The sequence below is a fragment of the Ovis canadensis genome, chromosome 2 (assembly GCF_042477335.2).
Source record: "Ovis canadensis isolate MfBH-ARS-UI-01 breed Bighorn chromosome 2, ARS-UI_OviCan_v2, whole genome shotgun sequence".
In the NCBI taxonomy this organism is placed as follows: Eukaryota; Metazoa; Chordata; class Mammalia; order Artiodactyla; family Bovidae; genus Ovis; species Ovis canadensis.
Window position 1 is genome coordinate 209,749,046 of NC_091246.1, and position 27,322 is coordinate 209,776,367.

A 27,322-nucleotide genomic window follows, 5' to 3' on the forward strand; every position below is an offset into this window, starting at 1 on the left:
GCCTGGAGGGCTACAGTCCATGGGGTCTCAAAGAGTCAGACCCGGCTGACTGACTTAGCACTCAGGCAGGAAGGACCAAATTGGGACTAGGTCTTATGTCACCTCTGGTTTGTCTGTGGCTTCGTGCAAATCATTTTTTTTTTTAAGTTTTTTTTACATGTACACACTGCTTTTTTTTTTTTTTTTTGGCTGCACTGGGTCTTGGTTGCTGTGCAGGCTTTTCTCGAATTGTGGCAAGTGAGGGCTACTTGGCCACAGTGTGGCAAGCCTGGGATGCTCAGGCTTCTCACTGCAGTGGCTTCCCTTGTCGTGGAGCACAGGCTCGAGGCACATGGGCTTCGGTAGTTGCTGCACAGGGGCTCATCAGTTATGGCTCATGGGCCCTAGAGCGTGCAGGCTTCAGTAGATGTGGCATACGGGCTCAGTTGCTCCACCGAATGTGGGATCTTCCCGGACCAGGGATCAAACCCCTGTCCCTGGCATAGGCAGATGGATTCTTATTCCTGCACCACCAGGGAAGTCTTGTGCAAACCATTTCATTTCTCTGTGCCCTGGTCTTGCCTTATGGAGTAACTAAGACAGCAGTGATGACTGCAGTCTTGTAGGCTGCCTGAGCAGGTAACTAGAATTCTTGGAGCACATTCTCATACTGCCCTTTAAAGGGAGATGAGGACCTGCACCATCCCATAGGCTACTTCACCCATGTGGCATCCATTTACTGCAAAACACTCTGGAGCAAGGGACAAATTCCTGGACGTGCTGGGGACATGGCCACTGAATAACATCTCTTTTCTTTGTTTCATGTGGTTTCTATTTATTTACAGAGCGCCATGGTTATTCGTGATGCTTTACAAACCATAAAAACAAGGTCTCCACCCTATAGAATTTACAGTGTAATTTAAACAGACATGCTGCATGGGCTGACAGGTCAGGCATGCCAGGAGATGGTGTTGGTGTTATATAACATGGGTGTGGAGGGTTTCTTCTTGAGTTATAAATACTTTCCAGTTACAAGGGCCTTTCATCTGGGATCCCCTAGCACTTTAGAATAGCAATAACCTCGATTGCTTTCTAAATGCACTTTCCATAAACTGCTGTGGGGACTGAGTAAATGCTTTTAAATGTCTATTAATTGATCTGTACATCTGTTCATTGTCTGTATTAAACAGCATGGATGTAAACACGACAGTTCAAGAGAGGCCCTCTTTGGGCTATGGTTTGGCTGCTCCCAGACTACCATCCCAGCCTTGCTGCACAGCACTGGGAGAGCCAGATGGGCTCCCGGCTATTTTTCCAGGTGAGATGTTCACTCAACCTAGGCTCAGAAAGACCACTTCCTGGGGACTGGCTTCACCACCTATGCATGAGTTAACATTTCCAAGTCAGGTGAGCTCAGAGAAAGAATTGCCAATGGAAACCTTGAAGTTATTCCATAGCCAACAACAATGGATCTCATCCAAGTTCCAATCACTCCATCACTTTCCTCTTATGCTCCTTACTGTCTCCCTTGAGCAGCAGCATTTTCAAAATGCTATTGTTCTTCTTCAGTCACTAAGTCATGTCCGACTTTTTGTGACCCCATGGACTGCAGCATACCAGTCTTCCCTGTCCATCACTATCTCCCAGAGCTTGCTCTAATTCATGTTCATTGAGTCAGGGATGCTATCTAACCATCTCATCCTCTGCTGTCCTCTTCTCCTTTTGCCCTCAGTCTTTCCCAGCATCAGGGTCTTTTCCAATGGGTTGGCTCTTCGCATCAGGTGGACAAAGTATTGGAGCTTCAGCTTCAGCATCAGTCCTTCCAATAAATATTCAGGGTTGATTTCCTTTAAGATTGATTGGTTTGATCTCCTTGCTATCTGAGGGACTCTCAAGAATCTTCTTCAGCACCACAATTTGAGAGCATCAATTCTTTGACGCTCAGCTTTCTTTTTTGTTTAATTAATCTATTTTTAAATTGAAGGATAATTGCTTTACAGAATTTTGTTAGTTTCTGCCAAACATCAACATGAATCAGCCACAGCTACACATATGTCCCCTCCCTCTTGAACCTCCCTCCCATCTTCCTCCCCATCCCACTCCTCTAGGTTGTTACAGAGCCCCTGTTTGAGTTCCCTGAGTCATACAGCAAATTTCCATTGACTATCTATTTTATATGTGGTAATGTAAGTTTCCATGTTACTCTCTCCATACATCTCATCCTCTCCTTCCTCCCCACCCCCACGCCACGTCCATAAGTCTGTTTTCTATGTCTGCATCTCCATTGCTGCCCTGCAAATAACTTCATCAGTACCATCTTTCTAGATTCCATATATGTGAGTTAGTATACAGTATTTTTCTTTCTCTTTCTGACTTACTTCCCTCTGTTTAATAGGCTCTAGGTTCATCCATCTTTGCATTCCTTTTTATGGCTAAGTAATATTCTCTTGTATATATGTACCACAGCTTCACTATTCAGTCATCTGTTGATGGACTGCTAGCTTCCATGTTCTAGCTATTATACATAGTTCTGCAATGAACATTGGGGCACATGTCTTTTTCAATTTTGGTTTCCTCAGAGTATATTCCTAGTAGTGGGATTGCTGGGTCATATGGTGGTTTTATTTCCAGTTTTTAAAGGAATCTCCATACTGTCTCTTCCATAGTGACTGTATAAATTTATATTTCCACCAACAGTGCGAGTTCCCTTTCTCCACACCCTTTCCAGCATTTATTGTTTGTAGACATTTTGATGATGGCCATTCTGACAACTGTGAGGTGATAACTCATTGTAGTTTGATTTGCATTTCTCTAATAATGGGTGCTCAGCTTTCTTTATGGTCCATCTCTCATATCCATACATGACTACTGGAAAAACCATAACTTTGACTATATGGACTTTTGTCGGCAAAGTGACGTCTCTGCTTTTTGCTGTGTTGTCTAGGTTTGTCATAGCTTTCCTTCCAAGGAGCAAGTATCTTTTAATTTCATGGCTGCAGTCACTGTCCACATTGATTTTTAAAATAAAATCTGGCACCATTTCCATTTTTTCCCCATCTATTTTCCATGAAGTGATAGGACATGGTGCATGATCTTAGTTTTATGAATGTTGAGTTTTAAGCCAGCTTATTCACTCTCCTCTTTCACTCTGATCAAGAGCCTTTTTAGTTCCCTTTCACTTTCTGCCATTAGAGTGGTATCATCTGCATATCTGAGGTTGTTGATTTTTGGCGATCTTGATTCCAGCTTGTGATTCATCCAGCCTGGCATTTCACATGATATATTCTGCATGTAAGTTAAATAAGCAGGATGACAATATATAGCATTGATGCATACCTTTACCAATTTTGAACCAGTCCATTGTTCCATGTCTAGTTCTAACTTTTCCTTCTTGACTCATATACAGGTTTCTCGGGAGGCAAGTGAGGTGGTCTGGTACTCCCATCTCATTAAGAATTTTCCTGTTTGTTGTGATCCACATGGTCAAAGGCTTTAGCGTAGTCAATGGAGAAGAAGTAGATGGTTTTCCAGAATTCCCTTGCTTTCTCCATGATCCAATGAATGTTGGCAATTTGATCTCTAGTTCCTCTGCCTTTTCTAAATCCAGCTTGTACATCTGAAAGCTCTTGGTTCACATATTGCTGAAGGCTAGGTTGAAGGATTCTGAGCATAACCTTGCTAGCATGTGAAATGGCAACATTATATTTCATTACACTTGGTATGGAATTTTCCCTTCTATGTCTCACTCAAAGGCTATTTAGCAAGTGACTATTCCTGGCCTATTTAACAAATTCATTCAAATCCAGGGGAAGTTTAGCATGGGATGCAAGGTCCTAAAAGTTCACCCAGAAGTTTATGATAAGCTAACATCCCTCATTCTATCCATCCTTTATACTGTTCTTAGAGTTATCATTCTAAGATCCAGGTAGAATCACAACAACCCCCTGTTTTCAAAATCCTACTTGAAGATTGAAGTCCAAGGTGCCTTCACAGGGACATGTTGCCTTCCTGGTCTTGGCTAGCTGGCCTGTCTTTCCAGCTTCATCTCTGTCCATGGGAGCCAAAGCTGTGGCTACAGCAAAGAAGCTAGCCCTCCTCTAGAGATCTCAGACTTTCCTGTCCACGGCTCCTGCCCCCTCACCCTCCCTGCTCACCATCCATGAATGTCCATTAAAGCCTGTCACTAGTACCCCTCCTCGTGGCCTTCTATAAGGCCCACCACCATGTATCACCCAGCCATCACCATGCATCACCCAGCCATCACCACGCATCACGCCATCACCACCACGCATCACCCAGCCACCACCACGCATCACCCAGCCATCACTACGCATCACCCAGCCATCACCACGCATCACGCTACCACCACCCTTGCTTCTTTTCCTAGAGCACCTGCTCATTTCCACCTCCAAATCACTGTTGTCACATCATCTTTCAGATGCTGGTCCCCACACGCCTGTCTTCTCACCCTGATGGGAGCTTCTTGAGGGCAGAGACCACATCTCACATGTAGAATCTTCTAGTTGAGTTTTGTTGAAAGGTCCTTTTGACCTTTCAGGGATGGAGAAGATGATGGGAGAGAACGTGCATGCACTTCAGTTGTGTCTGACTCTTTGTGACCCCATGGACTGTAGCCCACCTGGCTCCTCTGTCCATGGGATTCTACAGGCAAGAATTCTGGAGTGGGTTACCATGCCTTCCTTCAAGGGATCTTCCCAAACCAGGGATCCAACTCATGTCTCGGCAGATGGGCTCTTTACTGCTAGCACCAACTGGGAAGCCCATGGGAAAGAACATCAGTAGCTTAAAAGCACTGGAAACTATTTGGAATCTTCACTTCGTAGAATTTTGCCTCATCTGTTGTAAGGAGTTCACTCTATAATAATGCTGACCAATGGCTTTCAGATTACAAAGTGCTAAATTCAGTCTTTTATTTTCTTTGCTCTACATTTTTTTAGATTTTAGCTCAAAATCTAAAGTGTGCATAACATAAACAGTATCATTTTAATAATTTTTAAATGTCCATTCATTGACATTAAGTACTTTCACATTATTGTACAGTTATCACCAACGAACCATTGCCAGAACTTTTTCATCTTCCAAAATTGAAACTCTGTACCCATTAAACACTAACTTTCCATTCCTTTTCACACATCCCCTGGGAAACATCATTCTAGTTTCTGTCCCTATGAATTCAACTATTCAAAGTATTTACTTCATACAGTTGGAGTCATGCAATGTCAATATTTGTTCCTTTGTGACTGTCTCATTTCATTCAGCATAATGTCTTCAAGGAAATCCAACCAGTCAGTCCTAAAGGAAATTAACCCTGAATATTCATTGGAAGGACTGATGCCGAAGCTCCAATACTTTGACCACCTGATGTAAAGAGCTGACTCTCTGGAAAAGATCCTGTGCTGGGTAAGGCTGAAGACAAAAGGCGAAAGGGGTAGCAGAAGATAAAGTGGTTAGATAGCATCATTGACTCAATGGACATGAATTTGAGCAAACTCTGGGAGATAGTGATAGACAGGGAAGACTGGTGTGCTGAAGTCCATGGGGTCACAAAAAGTCGGACACAGCTTAGCAACTGAACAACAACGTCTTCAAGGTTCATCTATATTGTAGCATATATCCAAGTTTATTTCCTTTTCAAGGCTGAATAATATTCTGTTTTATATATTTGTCACACTTTGGTTTTCCATTCATCTATCATCTGTCAAGTGAACAGCTGAATTTTTCCCACATTTCAACTATTGTGAATAACATTGCTATAAACATGGATGTTCAAATATCTAAGTCCTTGCTTTCACTTCTTTTGGGTCATATACCCAAAAGTAAAATTGTTGGATCATATGGTAATTTATGTTTAATTTTCTGAGTAACTGTCATACAGTTTTTTGTTTATGTATTACGCCAAATGGCTTGTAGATGTTAGCTCCAATACCAGGGATTGAATCCGATCTTTGGCAGTGAAAGCTCAGAGTCTCAGCTACTGAACCACCAAAGAATCCCTGACATACTGTTTTCCACACCTGTTGCACCATTTGATATTCCCACTAGTAATACACAGGGATCCCAATTTCTCCACATCTTCAGAACACTTGTTATTTTCTGGACTTTTTCTGTTTGATTTTATTTTTTTAATAGTCATTCTAAGATGGTGCTAGTGGTAAAGACCCTACCTGCCAATGCCAGTGCAGAAGACGTAACAGACCTGGGTTTGATCCCTGGGTCAGGAAGATCCCCTGGAAGAAGAAATGGCAACCCATTCCAGTACTCTTGCCTGGGGAATCCCGTGGACAGAGGAACCTGGTAGGCTATAGTCCACGGAGTCGCAAAGAATCAAACATGACTGAAGAGACTTAGCACATAGCACGCAAGGACTGTAGAAGTGGTATCCACAGTGGTTTTGACTAAATTCAGTTTTGAGCCTCTACATTCACTGCCTTGATTCCCCATGATAAATCCAATCTCATTATACACCATGACCTCTATTTCTTCCTTATGAGACTTGAGACTGCCTCCCAGAAAAGTGACAGCCACAGAGGGAGATGGAACAGTGCGTGGGCCTGGGTCCAGCTGTGCTTCTTCCTCCAGGTCAGCAGGGAGCACTCCCACAGGACTGCCCTGAAGACTCTGATGACAGATGACAGGACCAGTCACTCTTCCAGACTAAAGTAGAGTCCCAGATCACCTGCAAAAGGGTCTCTTTTTTCCCTGGCCACCTCCCCTCAGTCCTGTCCTCCTCATGGTGTCAGCATCAAGGAGAACAAGCATCCCAGGCCACAACAGTGTTTCTCAAAGCTTTGGCACTCAGAGTGAGACATTTCTTCATTAGGCAGGACAGCAGACAGTCGTTGTGACAACCAAAATGCCCACTACCCACATCTCCCAAGTACCCCCTCCCTCTAGAGATGAAAGGGAAAGTGTTAGCCACTCAGTCATGTCCAACTCTTTGTGACCCCACGGACCATAGCCCGCCTGGCTCCTCTCCTCTGTCCATGGGATTTCCAAGGCAAGAATACTGGAGTGGTTTGCCATTTCCTCCTGCAGGGGATCTTCCTGACCCAGGGATCAAACCCAGGTCTCCTGCATTGCAGGCAGATTCTTTACCACCTGAGCCACTACGGAAACCCCTCTAGAGATGGGAGTTGCCCAAGTGAGACCCAGGTGTGCAGAGGAATCGCAAGAGTCCAGGTGACTTGCACTCATTCCTGCAAAGCAGCAACTACCAGAAAAGGGGGCCTCATGTCCAGCTGAGAAGACGCTGGAGCTCAGCCAAGGAAAACGTCACAGGTCACTTTAGGTGACCTAAACGACTCCTCTGAGTCTGTTAATGCTTGGTTGACAGTGAAAGGCTCTATATCCGAAGAAGGGGGAGACACTCTCTACCAGCAGGACAAGTCCTGTAACAGAAAGAATATCCCAACATGCCCCCCATCCCTGAAATCTGAGCCTGGTCTCTTCAATGTCCATTTGACCCTCCGTCCCCACAGGGTGTGAACCCTGCCCTCAACAGTCCCTGCCTTGCCTACTCCGGCTTAAGCGACTTCACGTCCCTGTGCTACCATAGCAACCAGGAAACAACCTCCGGTCACAGTGAGAAGGAGGGTGCCTGTGGCCCAGATCTGCCATTGCACACGGGCGGTACCCGAGCAACAGGACCAGGCACAACAAGGGTGCAGGCGAAGAGGAGAGAGAGGGCTGCCCAGAGAGCAGACAATCCAGGGCTTGAGGAGTCTGGGTGTGTGGTTTATTTTTTCTCCCGACAAAGACACACACTGTCTAAACTGTGTGGCTAGTTGTTATTAAGAAGCTGCTGTATGAGTGAAAAAAAATGTATTTCATAAAAGGCCCAGTGTTTGTGGTCTTCTTGGGCTCACTGCTGAGCTCAGGAAACCCTGAGGTGTGACCAGTTTTCAGCCTTCAAAAACCAAGATGAACTGCCCTTGAGAAGGGTGCTCAGAGGAAAACCATGTTCACCCTCTCCCTCCTGAGCCGGGGACATGGAAAGCTGGTCCAGGACAAACAGAAGCTAGAAGTCTATTTTGAACCAGAGGTGAGTCTTACCAACGAATAAAAGCATATCTGGGGGATGGGAGGGGAACGTTCTGTTTTTCCACTTGGGGCTGAGCCCTGTGTGTTTTGGTTGGTTTTGTTTCTGAGGTGGTGGGGGTCACCGAGAGACCATCCCTCCTCCTTGGTGAAACTCAAGAAAATAAGGTAGTTTGCTTGACCCACGGAAGTTGCCACCTGGGCCCTTGTCCTCCCCCTCCTTCACTGATTTATGGCCTCATTTGCTTTAGACTGGAAGAGATTCCACGTGGTCTAGAATTGGGGCAGTTTGGTACAAGACCAAAATTTCCACCTGGGTTCTAGGCAAGCTGATGGCTATTTGGGTTTTTAGACATCATGTTCTGTGGTTGAAATGATGAGTGTGTTCGTGCCAATTCAATGGCTTCCTTGAACCTTCTGGAATTCAACCCACAAGGACTCATATTTAATATAAGAAAAAAAAATTTTTTTTTTTTCATTTTAGAAGATTTTTAAAGAGGTGGCAAAATTCCTTTGTTGTACTGGAATTTTATTTCATTGAATCCTGCCAGGAATAAGAAATCCACTGGGGGTGCTTTGAAAATTTTTGGATCACACAGAGATTTCCATTGTCATGGTAGTTTGTCATGATATTCGACCTTCACTGTATTAAAAGACATATAAAGTTTCAAAGGACCTCTGTGGCCAATGGCATTCACTTACTTACAAGATATGTAACTGGTTTATAGGCTCCTAAACAGCCAAATTAGGTAACATTACATAGCATCTGGAACGTATAGAAATTCTCCCTGCATACAGCTGAAGCGATGAGTTGGAATGGTTTTCTCCCATTTAAACTGCCAGCTACTCCAGGTCTAATTTCAAAGTTATCTACTGCCCTTGGTAATTCTTCCTACTTCCTTGCATACCAGGAAATTTTAACTGGCCTAGAAGCCACATTCTACCCTATGCAAGCCTCTAGGCATAAAAAGGCTCTCTTGAAAGTTATATGGGGTAAAAGAGAACCATGCCCTGGGTTCTACTAACTCTGAGAGGTGGAGAAAAAAATCAGTTGCTAAGAGGAGTGTGGGGGTGTGGAAAAGAATGGATACATGTATATATATGGCTGAGTCCCTTCAACTGTTCACCTGAAACTATCATAATATTGTTAACTGGCTATACCCCAATACAAAATGTTTTCGGTGTTAAAAAATAAATAAATGAAAAAAAAAAATACTGTGTTTGTGACACCATGTGAGCAATTCAGAGAAAACCAGTCACAGACAACATGTTAAACACTTACCCAGACAGTATTTGCCGTGAAGGGGCCTTCCACAGTGGACCAATTTAAGGAGTTTTGTTTCCACTGCAGGATTACTTGAACTGGAAGTCCCCGGAAGATTACATCCTGGTCAGAAAACCACAGGATGAGGGCAACGCTGACCAGCATACATGGAGCCTCTTTCTTCCTAAAACATTCAGCACTAGAAAAGGCGCCCTCATCCTCTACTCGGAAGGTCTGGCTATTTCAGCATGGACCCCCGAAGAGAAGAGAAAAGGCCCCTACCGCCCCAAAGGCTGCAGGAAGAGGCCAGATCTTGAACTGCGCACACTGCAGGACCTCAAAGAAGCCATCCTGGCATACGGAAGGAGACAGGTAAGCAGAGCAGGGTCCAAGGCTCAGAGAAGGCCCTGTTCTGTGTGTCTAGAAGTCCAGCTACAGACTTGGGTATAACTTCTTCACAGATCCTAGGAAGCTCTGAAACCCTCAGATTTCCATTTCTTCCTCTCCAGAATAGGATTGTACTCATGGCACGCCACTGTCATGAGGCTTACATGAAGTAATCAACATGAAAGGGCTCTGGAACACATGTGAATTGAAGTGAAAGTCGCTCAGTCATGTCTGACTCTTTTCGATCCCATGGGTGGTAGCCTATCAGGCTCCTCTGTCCATGGAACTGACCAGGCAAGATTTCTGGAGTGGGTTGCCATTTCCCCCTCCTGGGGATTTTCCTCACCCAGGGATGGAACCCCAGTATCCTGCATTGCAGGCAGATTCTTTACTGTTTGACCCACCCGGACTATTTTTTTATCGTTTTGTGTTTTCCTTTCCATTATATAACACAAGGTCCTTTTCAGAATTCAGACAGGTCCTGCCAGCAGACATTTCATCAGCATCCTTGAAATCCTGTCTCATAGCCACAAGCATCATCTTCACACCTCTGATATTCTTGGCTTTGTGGAAAGGAGAATATTTTAAATATTTACCTTGAGCCCTTCAGCATCTGCAGGATAAGTAATGACTTTTTCCACCCTGAATTTAATATCAAGGGGAAACCCTTGTGCTCATTCTTCTGATTCATGCTTTCTAATCCCTTGTGAGACATATATATATCCCCTGCTTTATACATCAGCATTGCATCAGCCCTTTGGTTGAGGCCATGAGAGAGACTGGGATGACGTGCCACTTCATGAAATTTTAGGTCATAGACGGTGGGAGACTCCCTAGTTTAAAAGTCTCTGCTGGCTTTTCTTTCTCCGTAGGATAAAGTCGTTAACTTCTATGCCAGGCCCTTCATGCACTGGCTTTCTCTTTCCTTTCTAGCCATATCTGCCCCTTGTTCTAACCACCACCATGACCATGGACCCCTCAAGGCCCCATCCATGTGAAGAGCTCACCATTCCACTAATATCTTGTGCCCTTTTGTAACTCTACATTTTCGCACATGCCTCTACATCTGGAAAACTCCCCTTCATCCTTCAAAACACAACTCCACTATCATCACCCACTGAAGCTTCTCCCACTTCCCTAGACAGAGCTATCCCATTGCTCCCTCCTCTGTGAGCATTCCCATACCATCGTATATCGCAAGTCATCTCTGGTCCATCAGTTGCCATCTCCTTGAGGGCAGAAACCACATCTAAATCTTAGTTTCCAGAAAAAAAATAGCGAGTACTCATAAATGTTTGTGAAATGAATGAATCAATCATGCATGATACCCTCAATGTGTTTTAAATCATCCCCCAGTATCATTATAGAGCAATTTATCATATCCTCCAATACAGAGCTTCCAAAAGGAAAATTTCTCTGCCCTTCTTTCAAAATATTTCAAAGAAGCTTAATGACCTTGACCAAATGCCCAGTTGACCTTGATATTAAAAATCATAAATTCTTGGATGAAAGAAAACCAATTGTTGTTGAATACTTATTATTATATTACAACTATTATTGCATTAAATCTTCACAATGACCTGTGAGATGTGGTTTCTCTTGCCCTCGTTTGTAGATGAGGAAACTGAGGCTTGGAAGAGTTAACTGACTTGGCCAAATTCTCAGAGCTAGTAAATGACAGAGCCCAGATTCACACCAAGACTGCCTACCTCTCCATGCTTTGCACTTCACCCTGTTGTCTGTGGACTGGAGTGGGGGTGGGGGGCTTCCAGGAATCTGTGTCAGACCTTGGCCTGTTTGCACTCACATCCTCTCCTCACTCTTAGCTTACTCCACTCTGTATCACAGTGGGATTGGCCACAGGCTGCATGTAATTCCACAGACATCTGTGTCAACTGGCTGATAATTGAATTTGCCATTGGGTGACATTGGAAGGAGGTTGGAGAGGGAGAAGAGAAAAACCTGGGTATTTCTCTCCTCCCAGTCCACCCATGGTGGTGAGAAGTACCTCCATCACCTCTGTGATCCAGCTCCAGGAAGGCCCATTGTGGCTCCAGGTTCTTCCAGGTGACCTTGCCAGCTACTCCTTCTGTCCTTTAGCATAGGGGTCAGACTGGCTTCCTGGTGTTAGTAATCTCAGTGTTGCCTTAACATCTTTTTGGCTTCTGAGCTTTCTAGTCACTGGTGTAATCAACTCCCTGAATTAAATTCCTTCTTTGTTTAAATATTTAGAGTGGTTTCTGTTTTACTGGGTGGACACTGATATGTAGGCTGACTTACTGCCCAGAGCAAGAATACCTTCTACAGTTTTCAGATGCTCATCCATATGGCTGAAATATTCCAGGCAACAGGAATCTTATTTCTTTATAAAGTAGATGAATCTTTGGGGGATGGATTCCTTTTTAGTTAGACCTGGGCTCAATGGAAAAAAGAAGTTCCCATCTTCCTGAGGTATCCATCTACCATATTAACCACATTCAGTTCAGTCCCTCAGTCGTGTCCGACCCTTTGCGACCCCATGGACCGCAGCATGTCAGGCTTCCCTGTCCATCACAAACTCCGGGAGTTTACCCAGACTCATGTCCACTGAGTCAGTGATGCCATCCAGCCATCTCATCCTCTGCTGTCTCCTTTTCCTGCCTTCAATCTTTCCCAGCATCAGGGTCTTTTCCAAGGAGTCAGCTCTTTGCATCAGGTGGCCAAAGTATTGGAGTTACAGGTTCAACATCAGTCCTTCCAATGAACACTCAGGACTGATCTCCTTTAGGATGGACTGGTTGGATCTCCTTGCAGTTCAAGGGACTCTCAAGAGTCTTCTCCAATACCCCAGTTCAAAAGCATCAATTCTTTGGAACTCAGCTTTCTTTATAGTCCAGCTCTCACATCCATACATGACTACTGGAAAAACCATAGCCTTGATGAGACAGACCTTGCTGGCAAAGTAATGTCTCTGCTTTTTAATGTCTGCTTTTTAAATGTCTCTGCTGTCTAGGTTGGTCATAGCTTTTCTTCCAAGGAGTAAATGTCTTAATTTCATGACTGCAGTCATAAGCTGCAGTGATTTTGAAGCCCAAAAAATAAAGTCAGCCACTGTTTCCACTGTTTCCCCATCTATTTGCATGAGGTGATGGGACTGGATGCCATGATCTCAGTTCTCTGAATGTTGAGCTTTAAGCCAACTTTTTCACTCTCCTCTTTCACTTTCAAGAGGCTCTTTCTTCTTCTTTGCTTTGTGTTATAAGGGTGGTATCATCTGCATATCTGAGGTTATTGATATTTCTCCCAGCAATCTTGATTCCAGCTTGTGCTTCTTTCAGCCCAGCGTTTCTCATGATGTACTCTGCATAGATGTTAAATAAGCAGGGTGATAATATACAACCTTGACGTACTCCTTTTCCTATTTGGAACCAGTCTGTTGTTCCATGTCCAGTTCTAACTGTTGCTTCCTGACCTGCATACAGGTTTCTTAAGAGGCAGGTCAGGTGGTCTGGTATTCCCATCTCTTTCAGAATTTTCCACAGTTTCTTGTGATCCACACAGTCAAAGGCTTTGGCATAGTCAATAAAGCAGAAATATATGTTTTTCTGGAACTCTTTTGCTTTTTCCATGATCCAGCGGATGTTGGCAATTTGATCTCTGGTTCCTCTGCCTTTTCTAAAACCAGCTTGAACATCTGGAAGTTCACGGTTCACGTATTGCTGAAGCCTGGCTTGGAGAATTTTGAGCATTACTTTACTAGCATGTGAGATGAGTGCAATCGTGCAGTAGTTTGAGCATTCTTTGGCATTGCCTTTCTTTGGGATTGGAATGAAATTGACCTTTTCCAGTCCTGTGGCCACTGCTGAGTTTTCCAAATTTGCTGGCATATTGAGTGCCACACTTTCACAACATTGTCTTTCAGGATTTGAAATAGCTCAACTGGAATTCCATCACCTCCATTAGCTTTGTTCATAGTGATGCTTCCTAAGGCCCACTTGACTTCTCATTCCAGGATGTCTGACTCTAGGTGAGTGATCACACCATTGTGATTATCTTGGTCATAAAGATCTTTTTTATACAGTTCTTCTGTGTACTTTTGCCACCTCTTCTCAACATCTTCTGCTTCTGTTAGGTCCATAACACTTCTGTCCTATATAGAGTCCATCTTCACATGAGATGTTCCCTTGGTATCACTAATTTTCTTGAAGAGATCTCTAGCCTTTCCCATTCTATGGTTTTCCTCTATTTTTCTTTGCACTGATCACTGAGGAAGGCTTTCTTATCTCTCCTTGCTATTCTTTGGAATTCTTCATTCAAATGAGTATATCTTTCCTTTTCTCCTTTGCTTTCACTTCCTTCTTTTCACAGCTATTTGTAAGGCCTCCTCAGATAGCCATTTTGCTTTTTTGCATTTCTTTTTCTTGGGGATGGTCTTGATCACTGTCTCCTGTACAATGTCATGAACCTCTGTTCACAGTTCATCAGGCACTCTGTCTATCAGATATAGTCCCTTAAATCTCTTTCTCACTTCCACTGTATAATCATAAGGGATATGATTTAGGTCATACCTGAATGGTCTAGTGGTTTTTCCCTACTTACAAATGTACAAACAGAACACTGTTGTCTAACTCCAGTGAACAGAAGGAAAATAGTGTGAGGAAATCAGAAAGGAAAGAAAATGTTTGGAATAGTAATAAGGCAGGAATTTAAGATTAGAGGACATGGTAGATTAAAATAGAAGAAAAATAACTCAAGAGTGAGTTGGTATTAAAAACAATGAACACAGTCAGAAGCGGAGAGCTCTGGAAACTACAGAGCATCATCTGATTACAAAAGCTACAGCCTGGCAAAAAACTTTTAAAATCATAATATCCACTACTGAGAAGGCCATGGGGAAATGAGCTGTCTCATACAGCAGAAGTACAAATTCACGTGACATTTCTAGAGGGCATTTTGGCAAAAACCTGAAAAGGGCTAATCACTCTTTGATTCAGCATTCTATTTTTATGACGTTGCCTTAGAGATGTGGCCAAAGATTCATGCACAAGAATGTTTGCTACAGGGTTATTTATCATGCAAAACACTGAAAATAATACATAGCCAACAATGGGACATTGATTAAACACAGTCATACAGTGATTTTGGGGTCAGGCAATAAAGTCATGTATTACTCATGAATAACACGTCATGAGTAAATAATAAAGTCACGAATAACATGAGAAAATAGTGTATTTTTTTAAAGCAGGTTAAAAAATAGTACTCAGTTAATAAAAATACCAATAGGCATTAACATTTTTTAGTATTTAAAATGTTCCAGCCACTGTTCTAAGTACTTTCTATTATATAACTCAATATACCTTCTATCAATTGTAGAGGTAGGTACTATTACTATCTCATTTTAAAAGTAAGGAAATTAAACCATAGAGAATTCATGTAATTCACTCAAAGTTATACAGCCATGTAGATAATTACACCAGACTTCAAGACTAGACAGTATAGAAAACATCACCTCTCAACTATAATCCCAATTTTTTAAAATTAGTTATATAAACAGGAAGATACACATCAAAATTTAACCATGGTGGTGAGATTATGTCATACTTTTATTTTTACATATCCTTTCCAAAAAAAAATTTTTAAGTCATGGGATTTAAAAAATAAGAGCCTATGGCCTTGAAATGGTACTGACAAGTAGTCTCCAGGTTGACCGTAGAGAGCCAGGAAGGATTGGGCAGGGAACCGGAATAGAAACAGTGCTGTAAATTGAGCCCTGCGATCATCACACCATCTGTTCCCCGGGGCCAGCATTTCATCATCCAAATAATAGAGTACAAGAGTTAAAAACACCACACTCAAAGCAAAAGAGCCACAATGCGGAGGGGGTAAAAGTGAGGGTGGGCAATCTATAGAGCAGTGCTGCTCACAGAGAGAATTCTCCTGGCTGAGCTGCGAATCAGGAGAGCCACACAACACAGGCTCCACTCAGACCCATGAGAATCAAGGCTGTCGCAGGAAGGTGAAATCAAATTTTAAAGCATCTCACACCATCTCCAGTGCTATATATGTATCTAAAGACAAGCATGCAGCAATCCATCTGAGTTTTATAGCCCAACACACCTACTCTTTAACTTTCTTGACAGCCCAACTTCCTAATGAGCAAAGATAAATGCTAAGTCAAGACATTAGATGTCAGAGTTCTTACTCTTCTAGATACACACAGATACGTTGTTTTGGTTAAATAAAAAAAAAGAAGAAGGAAATACTGTTCAAATATTCTCAAAGTTAAAAACCATGAGGCTTCTAATTCATCCAGCTTCCCATCATGTATTTAAAAATCAAATAACTATGAAATCTAAATAACTGTAATTTGAAGTAGTATCTAGATAACAATCAACATGATGCTTTTGAAGCCTAGCAGAAACCTCAAGTACCTCTCAAATCATCAGAAAAGGTAACTAATTTTCATTGGTTTAGCATTTATTCTTCTTATATTTTTAGAATTTTATAAGTCCAGTAATATTTTAAATGTCTAACATGGTATTTGACTAAATAATGTATTAAAAATAATTTGTTTAAAAGTTCATTTCACAGAACATCTCATTTCTTTATCCCATTGAAGGATGAACAGGATTCAGTTTACTATAACGGGTTTCAACCAAGGTTGTATTGGGTCTGTCATCTCCCTTATAAATGTGGTTACACTCCCTGGAGGAGGGCACAGCAACCCACTCCAGTATTCTTGCCTGGAGAATCCACTAGACAGAGGAGCCTGGCAGGCTATAGTCCACAGGGTTGCAAAGAGTTGGACACGACTGAAACGACTTAGCACACACGCACACTTAAAAGCATTGTCAACCTTGCTCTGCTGATTCCACACTGCCTAATCTCTGTACTCAAGGCGCTTAACTATCCAAAGGGTATTTACAGTCAGTATGCCGCCCACAAAGGTAACTTCAGGCTTCTATTTTATCAAGTAATATTATGATAATGTTTTGTGAATGAAGTTTATTTTCCCATCCTAATCACAATGTTAGCTCGTTATATAAAATAGAAAGATACAGAAAAGTAGGAAGAATAATACATTATCCTTTCAGCCAGTGATCAGGAAAACAAAGTCCGTTTGCAAGTCCTGAATAATTACCTGCTGCTGGTTTGATGGTGTCCCTAAGAAATGCTCTGATGGCTGTTAACAAGGTGTCAAAGTGTAGTCACTTAACTCATGTCTGACTCTTTGCAACCCATGAACTAGCTTGCCGTGGAATTCTCCAGGCAAGAATACTGGAGTGGGTTGCTGCTCCCTTCTCCAGGGGATCTTCTGGACCTAGGGATCAAACTTGAGTCTCCCGCATTGCAGGCAGATTCTTCACCATCTGAGCCACTGGGGAAGCTAACAAGGTGTCAAGAGAGGCACCAAAGCAGCGAGGGGAGTATGACCTGACTTCACTTCTTCTTCTAAGTGTGCTCCATTTAGGCAGCTCCTGAGCAGCTGTACTTAGAGCTTTTAACAAACTAGAAGTAGGAAACATCAGAAGAGATGCACGGGTCATCCGTGATGAGGAGGTCAAAGGTTTTATCAATAATAGCTAACATTTACCGAATGCTTGCTGTAGGTCAGCCATTTAATCTCTATAACTACACTCAATCTGCACAAGTTTATGAGTGGTGTGCCACCATTACCTCCATAGTGTAGCAGGAGAAATGGGGGCTTGAGCTTGACTAACTCTCCCAAAGTTATATTTCTAAGTGGTGGAGCTAGAATTAGAGCTTAGACACCTGATCCAAAGCTCCACTCTTAATACCTAGAGGGCCTGATTTTGAAGATTCTACATGCTCCAAGGGAAAAAAACATCTCTCCTGCCTTAAACAGCATTTTTTTAAAAGGTCTCTGGTTCTTCCAATGCATCTTACAAAACCCTTTACTATCCTTCTAGGAACACAAATCAGATTTTCAATAAAACCAACCTGGGTTGCAGGTAACATGTTCAAGTAAGCCATACATATGACCCAGTAGGCTTGGCTGTATGTATTTCATCCATTGGCTCCCTGGTATAACCATCTGATGGACAGTATGTATAATAACAGCTAATACCTAAGTAATAGGCAAACACTTAAGTAACAGTATTGTACCCATCAGCATTCTAAGCACTTAATACTAATTATCTCATTTAATCCTCACAACAACTTTATGTGTACTTTTTATTGTTGTAAAGTATACATAAACATAACATTTACCATTTTAATCAATTTAAGTGTACAGCTGAGTGGCGGTAAGTACATTCACCTTGCTATATAACCATTACCACTATCCATTTCCAAAACTTTTTTATCTTGAAAAACTGACACTCTGTACACATTAAACAGTAATTCCCTATTTTCCATTGTTCTAATCTTTGTGTCTATGAATTTGACCATTGTATATACCTCATAAGAGTAAAATCATATGGTAGTTATCCTTTCAGTATTTTGTGATTGGTTTATTTCATTTAACATAATGTCTTCAAGGTTCGTTCATACTGTAGCAGGTATCAGAATTTCCTTTCTTTTGAAAGCTGAATAGCACTTCACTATGTGTTCAGTTCAGTTCAGTTCAGTCGCTCAGTCGTGTCTGACTCTTTGCGACCCCATGAATTACAGCACACCAGGCCTCCCTGTCCATCACCAACTCCCAGAGTTTACTCATGCCCATCGAGTCTGTGATGCCATCCAGCCATCTCATCCTCTGTCGTCCCCTTCTCCTCCTACCCTCAATCCCTCCCAGCATCAGAGTCTTTTCCAATGAGTCAACTCTTCGCATGAGGTGGCCAAAGTACTGGAGTTTCACCTTAAGCATCATTGCTTCCAAAGAACACCCAGGACGGATCTCCTTTAGAATGAACTGGTTGGATCTCCTTGCAGTCCAAGGGACTCTCAAGTGTCTTCTCCAACACCACAGTTCAAAAGCATCAATTCTTCGGCGCTCAGCTTTCTTCACAGTCCAACTCTCATATCCATACATGACCACTGGAAAAACCATAGCCTTGACTAGACAGACGTTTGTTGGCAAAGTAATGTCTCTGCTTTTCAATATGCTATCTAGGTTGGCCATAACTTTCCTTCCAAGGAGTAAGCGTCTTTTAATTTCATGGCTGCAATTACCATCTGCAGTGATTTTGGAGCCCAAAAAAATAAAGTCTGACACTATTTCCACTGTTTCCCCATCTATTTCCCATGAAGTGATGGGACCAGATACCATGATCTTCGTTTTCTGAATGTTGAGCTTTAAGCCAACTTTTTCACTCTCCTCTTTCACTTTCATCAAGACGCTTTTTGGTTCCTCTTCACTTTCTGCCATAAGGGTGGTGTCATCTGCATATCTGAGGTTATTGATATTTCTCCTGGCAATCTTGATTCTAGCTTGTGCTTCTTCCAGCCCAGCATTTCTCATGATGTACTCTGCATAGAAGTTAAATAAGCAGGGTGACAATATACAGCCTTGATTGTACGCCTTTTCCTATTTGGAACCAGTCTGTTGTTCCATGTCCAGTTCTAACTGTTGCTTCCTGACCTGCATATAGGTTTCTCAAGAGTGTATATACCACAATTTGTTTATTCATTCATCAGTTGATGGACACTTAGCTTGCTTTCACATTTTGGCCATTATGAATAATGCTGCTATAAATATGGGTGTACAAATATCTGTCAATTTCCCTGCTTTTAATTCTTTTGAGCATATACCCAGAAGTAGAATTGCTGGATCATACATAATTCTATTTTTTCGTTTTGGGGGGAACCACAATACTGGTTTCCATAGCAGCCACTACATCATTTGACATTCCTATTAGCCTTGCCCAAGGGTTTCAATTTCTCCAAACCTTCAATAACCCTTGTTATTTTCTGTGTGTGGTTTTTTTTTTTTTTAATAATAGCTCTTAATGAGTGTGAAGTGGTATCTCATTGTGGTTTTGACTTGCATTTCTTAGTAACAAGTAATATTGAACATCTTTTCATATGCTTATTGGTCATCTATATGTCTTCTTTGGGAAAATATCTGTTCAAGTCTTTTGCCCACTTTAAAATCAGATTGATTTTTATTTTTGAGTTGTAAGTGTTCTTCATACATTCCGCATATTAATCCCTTATCAAATATATAACCTGAAAATAATTTCTCCCATTCTGTGGGTTGGCCTTTTCACTCCTGATAGTGTTCTTTGATGCAGAAGAGTCTTTCATTTTCTTTTCTTTTTTTGGCCACATGGCATGTGGGATCTTAGTTCCCTGTCCAGGGATCAAACTCGTGCCCCCTGCAAGAGAACCATGGAGACTTAACCACTGAACCACCAGGGAATTTCCAGATTTTACATTTTCATGAAGTCCAACTTATCTACTTTTTCTTCTGTTGCCTGTTCTTTTGGTGTCATATACAAGAAATCATCACCAAATCCAATGTCATGAAGCTTTTCCCCTAAGTTCTATCCTAAGAGTTTTATAGTTTTAGCTCTTATATTAACTATGAGTGAGTGAGTGAATTCACTCAGCCATATCCGACTCTTTGTGACCCCATGGACTGTAGCCTACCAGGCTCCTCCATCCACGGGATTTTCCAGGCAAGAATACTGGAGTGGGGTGCCATTTCCTTCTCCAGAAGATCTTCCCAACCCAGGGACTAAACCCAGGTCTCCTGCATTGTAGGCAGACGCTTTACCGTCTGAGCCACCAGGGAAGCCCTGTATATTAACTATATTTTGAGTTAATTTTTATATATGGTGCACGGTAAGGATTCAACTTCATTTTTTTTGCATGCAGAGCATGTACTTTCATCATCCTTATTTGACAGAAAGACTGAGGCACAGATGGGTCAAGTAATTTCCCCAAAGCCAGACAGCTAGTAAATGAACCAGACAGCTACAGGAACTGAAGCTTCATATTTTCTGATTTCAATTCCAGCTGTTTTGTCTTTGCTTTTGTGGCATATGACTAGTCAAATCTTTGATACTAAATGGTTTGGTCAGGAAGCAAACCCTGTTACAACATTGCAGCTATGGGAAAATTCAAACCACTTTATGATTCTCTTCTTAACGGCCTGATATTCAGTAACACATGACCACCAAAGATATTTGGGAGAGATAGTATCATTTGCACAGACTCTCAGAAATTAAACCTGCAGAGAAAGAGCTGGCTGAAAGTGGCACTGTTTACACAAGACTGATGAAAGTCAGGCTGGGGTTGAGAAGTCTTTTCAGGCACAGCTTTAAGTGGACACACACCTCTCCCCTCCCCACCTTACCCTCACCTTGACTCTGGTTGCCCTCCCCTGGCAGCCCCAAGTCTGGCTACTACACATGTGCAACAACGATGATGGTCACTCTCTGTCCTAGGCCTTGGTCTTTGCCAGAGCACACAAACTCTACGTCTCAGAGCAGGAGACGACCGGCTTTGCTCCTCTGGATGGAAGGACTTCTGACTGGAGTGGGCAGCTTGAGGAGACAAGTTGTCAGCAGAAAAGTACAGGGATATTTGGGGGATTTCCATTCCTCTGAGTTAACATCTTGAATAGTTATTAAATAATGCCTCGAACATTGCCTGACACATGGCAAATTCTCAGCAAATAGTTGTTAGATGAATATAGTAGTTGCCAGGGTGTGGCGGGGGGAGGCCATGAACCCCTGCTGGCCCCACCCAGCAGGGGTTGGGGTACAATGTGATCAGGGAGGCAGATTTGTGCCCCCGTGACACTTGATACAAGGCAGCCTAGGAGAGGATCTAGACTACAATTTATTAATATGCACTTAACGTATAAAGATGGTAGAGACTGTGATTGCTTCTTGCTAGGAAAATCTAGAGTGACATCTTGGAGGAGGCAGAATTTGAGCTGAGTCTTGTGGTAAAAATAATTGGAGAGAGTCTCTCTGGGCATACGTCAGTGAAGGCCCAGAGAGGAGAGTGGCAGAGGAAAGTCAAGAGTAATTAGACAGGTGTGGCTCTTACCTGGAGACATGAGTAGGGTCAAGTTACAGTTGGCTTTGCCTGCCAGCCCTGGGATATCTGAACTTACCTCTTCATCTCTCTGTGGACTCCTGCACACAAAGGCTGGCCACCCTCTGTGGTACGATGGCAGCTGGCAATCCGGGTGTTTCTTGTCTTCCTGGGGACACTGGCACCCTGCCACCCCATATCTGCAAGGCGGGAGCATTGCACATATGGGCTCCTTCCATCTTCTGAAAACCCTCGCCTGCCAGGAGTGGAATAATGTGGCCAGGACAGCCAGGGGGGTGCTGGGGCCAGATGCAAGGGAACCCCCTCACCCCTCTGCACAGGGGGGCCGGAGGACACCGAGGAGACGGCGGGCGGGAATAAGTTCCTCATTAGAGGATGCACTCCTAGTGGCGTGTGGATAAGAGAGCCCTCTGGGCTTCCCTGGTGGCTCAATGGTAAAGAAGCCACCTGCCAGTGCAGGAGATGTGGGTTCCATCCCTGGTCTGGGAAGATCCCACGTGCCGCAGAGCATCTGAGCCCCTGCGCCACAACTACTGAGTCTGTGCTCTAGCGCCCTGCTCCACAATAGAAGCATCACAGTAAGACGCCTGAGCACTGCAACGGAGAGCAGCCCCCACTTTCCACAACTAGAGGAAGCCCGCACAGCAAGGAAGACCCAGGACAGTAAGAAATGAGTGAGTGGATGAATTTTAAAAGAGCAAGAGAGCCCTCTGTACACACTAATCACTCATTTCAGGAGAAACTGAAAGCTGGGGTTGATCAGCAAAGCCAAGGCAAGCCTGAGAAGTCTGGAGCCATCGGCAGACACCCTCCTGGTGCTGTGTATTTTCCCGTTCCAGGAACTCCCTTCCTAGATCCCTTCTGCCTCCTTTCATGTTTTAGAGTCGTCTTTGGTAGTTAGAGGTCCAGGATCATGTTGGAGAAGGAAGAGAGAAGTATGCAGAAACTATATAAGGGCGGTGGGTGCAATAAAATATCAATACATCAATTTTTAACATGTTTTCCATTTATAATCTATTTTATGGAAATTTTGATTCTATAAAAATGAGAGAAGAAAAAGCTATCTGCAATCTTATGCCCAACACTCTAATACCACTGTTATTAAAATTCTAATGTATTTTCTTCCAGTGTTTCCACCATGATTATACATTTATAAAATAAACTTTTATGAGATTGCCAATATAATAGACATTTACTCCACTTTTTGCCACTTTTTGCCACTTTTTGCACATGTTGGAAATGAATGAACAGGTTTAACCCTGAGTGAGCTTTTCAGTAACCTAAGCAGGTCTTAGGCCTCTGGCAGTGCTTCAATTTATGCAATGAGATGTGAACTTTATCAACCAACTTCACAGGCATAATTTGAGAAATTACCAACCGGAACCAGAAAACTAGGGATAAAAAACTTAAAGGAGCTGTGGTAGGCAGAATAATGCCCCCCCCCAAAGATGTCCACATCCTAATCCCTGGAATTTATGAATAAAGTAGGTTAGATGGCAAAGAGAAGTTAAGGTCACTAACCAGATGAGCTTGAAACAGTGAGGTTATCCTGGATTATCTGGACAAATCCAGTATATTCACAGGGATCCTTAAACATGGAAGAAGGAATCAAAAGAGAGAACCAGAGGGATGCAGCATGAGAAAGACTCAGCCCACTGTTGCTGGCTTGGAAGATGCAGGAAAGGGTCACAAGCCAACGAATGCAGGCGGCCTCTAGAAACTGGGAAAAGCAAAGGAACAGCTTCCTCTCTACAGCCTCCGGAAAGCCCTGTAACACTTGATTTTATCCCAATGGGACCCATTTCAAACTTCTAATCTCCAGAACTGTAAAATAACAAATTTGTATTGCTTAAAGCCACTATAAGGGGAATTCCTTGGTGTCCAGTGGTTAGGACCCAGTGCTTTCACTCCACTACTCTAGGTTCAACCCCTGGTCAGGAAACTAAGTTGAGTGGCATGGCCAAAAAATAACAATAATTTAAAAATAAAGCCACTGAATGTGTGGTAATCTGTTACAGCAGCAACAGGAAATGAACACAGAGGCCAAGATCAGTGTTCAAACTTGAAGCAAAAATGTACCAAGATGTGCCAAATTCCAGGATAAGGAATTTCCTAAATCTCTGCCCCATTGAGCAAGCAGCCCAGTAAAGCTCCAGAACCAAGCAGGAGCTTCAGAAATGCATACTGCTGAGAAACAAGGAGCTCTTGTCCACTTCAGACAGTGCATCGTGCAATCTGCTCAGGGCCACAGCATCTCAGAGGAGCTTTGGTCTTATCACATTTGGAGGAGAATCATTGAAAGCAAAGGTTTATGGGAGGAAATGAAGTTCCGGTTCATCCAGAAAAGGCCTTATTATGATGGCTCTATATTACAGGGTTTAACACAGTGCCTGGCACATAGAAGGTGCTCAACAAATTCTTGCTACATGACCAATGAAAAAAATGGAGTGAGTGAAAGAACTTAAGTCATTTTGTGTTCACTGACCTCCCTACAACTCACCCTCTCATGTTCTTCGGAAAAAGCCTCAAATGAGGCTGAATTTTTCAGGCTCTGTTTGCACTTGAAGTAAACTCTTTTTTTGCCATATAAACTGTCTAGACATCAAGGACCACTTGATGTTCTGTGCTTGGATTCCAAGCATTCATTTAATTAACAAATTCCAAGAAAATAGAGTTAATTGAATAATAAGCCATGTTTTCTTTTACCTTTAACTGCATTTATTTATTAGTTATCGATCTGCTTTTTTTGTTGCTTTTTCTCCAGTGCTTGGCATTAGAATTGCTTGATAAGTGAATGAATGAAAGAATGAAGGCCTTAGATACCTGTTTACCTCTTCCCAGCAGAGGAATTCCTTCATTTTATGGACTTTGGCATTCTAGCCCTCTCTTAAGCTAAAGAGAAGTCCCTGGTGGTCTTGAATCCTCAGCGATGGCTGTGGGCGTCCACTCCGTGGCATTTCCATTTCCTGAATTAATCAGAATGCGAGCAGATCACAGCTTTGTGTAGCAGGGCAAGCACCCAGACCCTAAAGACTTCCTCTTACCCATCAATCAGGTTTTAAATTGCCATATTTTTCTTGTTTCCTTTCTCTTTTTTTGTTAAACTATAAACCTTCACTGGTAAATTTGCCAGGATATAGCCAAGAAACTCAGGCCAGTATCTGACTAACCACATCTAAGAATGGTGATTACCTGGTACATATGGAGACACTGACTAGAAAGTGGCATGAGGGAATTTTCTGGGCTGATGAAAGTGTTCTATATTTTATTTTGTGTGGTGGCTACAAAGGTGTATAATTGAATTGTCAGGTTGTATTAAATTGAATATTTAAGCTCTATGCATATTATTAAATATAAATCATGCCTTAGTTTTTAAAAGAGAAGGATGCTGAGATCAAAATCAATCACTTCATCAGTCAAGAGTGCTGTGATTGATTGGTGATGTCTGCCAGGCACCAGGGGGATGAAAAGAGATATCAACACAAGTACCACATGTTTGCTATTCTTGTGCTTGAAGGAGTTCTGCCTCATCTTAGTGGTTATGATATTAACTCATCTACCATAAAGGATTATAATGAAGTAAAAGTTATTTGTATTTATATAAAGCCCTACCTAGCCAAATGTAAGATGTTATTATTCACATTTATCTGCCATGACTTACAGTGGCTTTGGCAGGTAGGTGCCCAGAAACTTCTCCCTGGCTGAAATGAAATGCTGCAGAGCCAGATATTTTCAAAATGCAGTGCTCCCCTTGAACACGGACAGAGCTTATCCGTCCCATTACTCATATGGCAAACAGAATGCTAACACTGACTTGTCAAGCTCTTTCCCACCGCTGTACAGAGCTACTTTTAAGGTACTGATTTCCACAGGCTAAACTAAATACTCTGTTTTCCTTTGAGGCTCTTTATTCTTTTCTGATGCTCTGTCTCAAGATGGGGTCTGGTAGTTCTCATTTCTCCCTCTCCTTCCAACTGCAAATCCTCAGGGGACTTTCAGAGCTTTGCTCCTTGGGCTCTTGGTTTATGTCTGTTGGCCGTGGCGTCCGTTTCTGGTGTCTTGCAGCATCTATAAGGAGTCCTCGGATTACTGATGAGGATGGTTGTGCTAGCAAGCCTGTATCACTGGGGGGCTCCGGGCTCAGCAGCCCTGCTGTTTCCTGACTGGTGTCCCCACAGAGAGAGCAGGACAGAGCCTGGCAGCCGTACCTTCACTTCCGAAGCCAACCAGAGAGCCAGGGCCTGAGGCAGATCCAACCTGGGTACTCAGCCAAGAGATACCTCCGCGGCCTCTTGCGGACGTGGCCCCCTGGCACCATATACAAGCTCCAGTGTGCAGGTCAGTGGGGACGTGGGGGGAAGTGTGCCCTAAACTGCCCCGCCCCGCATTCTGGTGCAAGCGTGTGTTTTCCATGAGTGTCTGAAACATCAGAATTTCACACCCAATTCTGTGTTAAAAGTGCTCGATCTTGTTAGCTTGCAAGCAACCATCACACCTTTCGCCTCTCCTACATTTGCGGAGGGACGGCAGCCTGAAGTCTTGCCTTCCCTCTAGCGCCCCTCAGCAGCCTCAGGCTCCTCATCCGGAGCAAAACGCGCTTCCCAGGCCTGCCCACTCAGAGACTCCATGTCCTCCAGTTCAATCTCGATCTTTTACACGAGAAGGAAAAAGAGCCTCAGGGGGTAAAGTAATATGTCCAAGGTCATTCAGCCAAAAGCAGTGCTGAGACCGGAAGCCAGGTCCTGCCCACACCTCCGACACCACAGTCTTCCCAACACCACTGCTTCCCCTTCGGGGAGGACCTCAGATCCCCTAGGACGGAGAAATGTTAGATTTTCTCCTCGAAGATGGTGGCTCTCCAGTACTACCCACCAGACAGGCACCCTGCTGCTGAACAGACACCCCAAATGCACTCTGTGAAGGCCTGAAAATAAAAGCAGGCAGTGGCTGGGAATTAGAATGGCCAGTTTAGCACCTATATATGTGCACATACACACCCACACAGGCACTAACCAAAAAAAGAAGAAAAGTTAAGCTTACAATATTTGTACATATTCCTACTTTTTAAAAAATGGTATTCGTTGTTTATCTGAAATCCAACTTAAACTGTACATCCCATATTGTATTTGGCAAACCTATTGGAGAAGACAAGGGTGAGCAGTAGGATCTGCCAAAGCCTGCCTGGCTAGTTGCCATCTCTTCAGCACCAACAAACAGAGAGGACCAGGGGAAGACTGACTCTCTTGCTTTATAGGTTTACTTTGGGAGAGAAGAGAAAACAACTCTCTCCCCAGTTAAGTGATGACTTGAAGGAAAATGGGAGTTGTGGGCTTGCCCAGTAATTGGTTTACCCTTCATGGCCGGCCCACGGTTCCAGGCAGTTCCATTTATCTAAGGCTTGTGAGAAAGAGCCTTTTAACCAGAGATATGTTTATTGTTAGGTGCTGCAGAGGGCAAGACAGGCCACTGCCCCATAGCCCAGGCCCAAAATCTTCAAGGAGGAAAGCCCTTCTTGATATCAAAAGATATCTCAGACCCTTCTGTGAAAGTCATGTGGCTACAAGGTGTGGTTTAAGGAAAGGTCTGTGTGTCTGTGCATTCTTGGGCCTCTTGCCATAGGTCCTACCTAGCAGAAGGTGGGACCATTGGTAATCCATTCTATAAATACTTATAGAATGGATT

The 27,322-nt window shown here is 43.0% G+C and overlaps 1 protein-coding gene across 2 annotated transcripts in view; it reads left to right on the forward strand.

The window, feature by feature from the left end:
• Positions 1-7,574: 7,574 nt before the first annotated feature.
• The window catches only part of KIAA2012 (KIAA2012 ortholog), a 133,141-nt gene continuing 113,393 nt past the window's right edge, over positions 7,575-27,322 (forward strand). The window contains exons 1-3 of one of the 2 annotated variants that reach the window (XM_069577997.1): positions 7,575-8,041; positions 9,389-9,673; positions 25,819-25,978. In XM_069577997.1, the coding sequence (XP_069434098.1) occupies positions 7,958-8,041; positions 9,389-9,673; positions 25,819-25,978 (529 nt within the window). In that variant the 5' untranslated portion in view covers positions 7,575-7,957. The remainder of the gene's footprint in view (positions 8,042-9,388; positions 9,674-25,818; positions 25,979-27,322) is intronic. The other variant, XM_069577998.1, reaches the window with a different exon arrangement.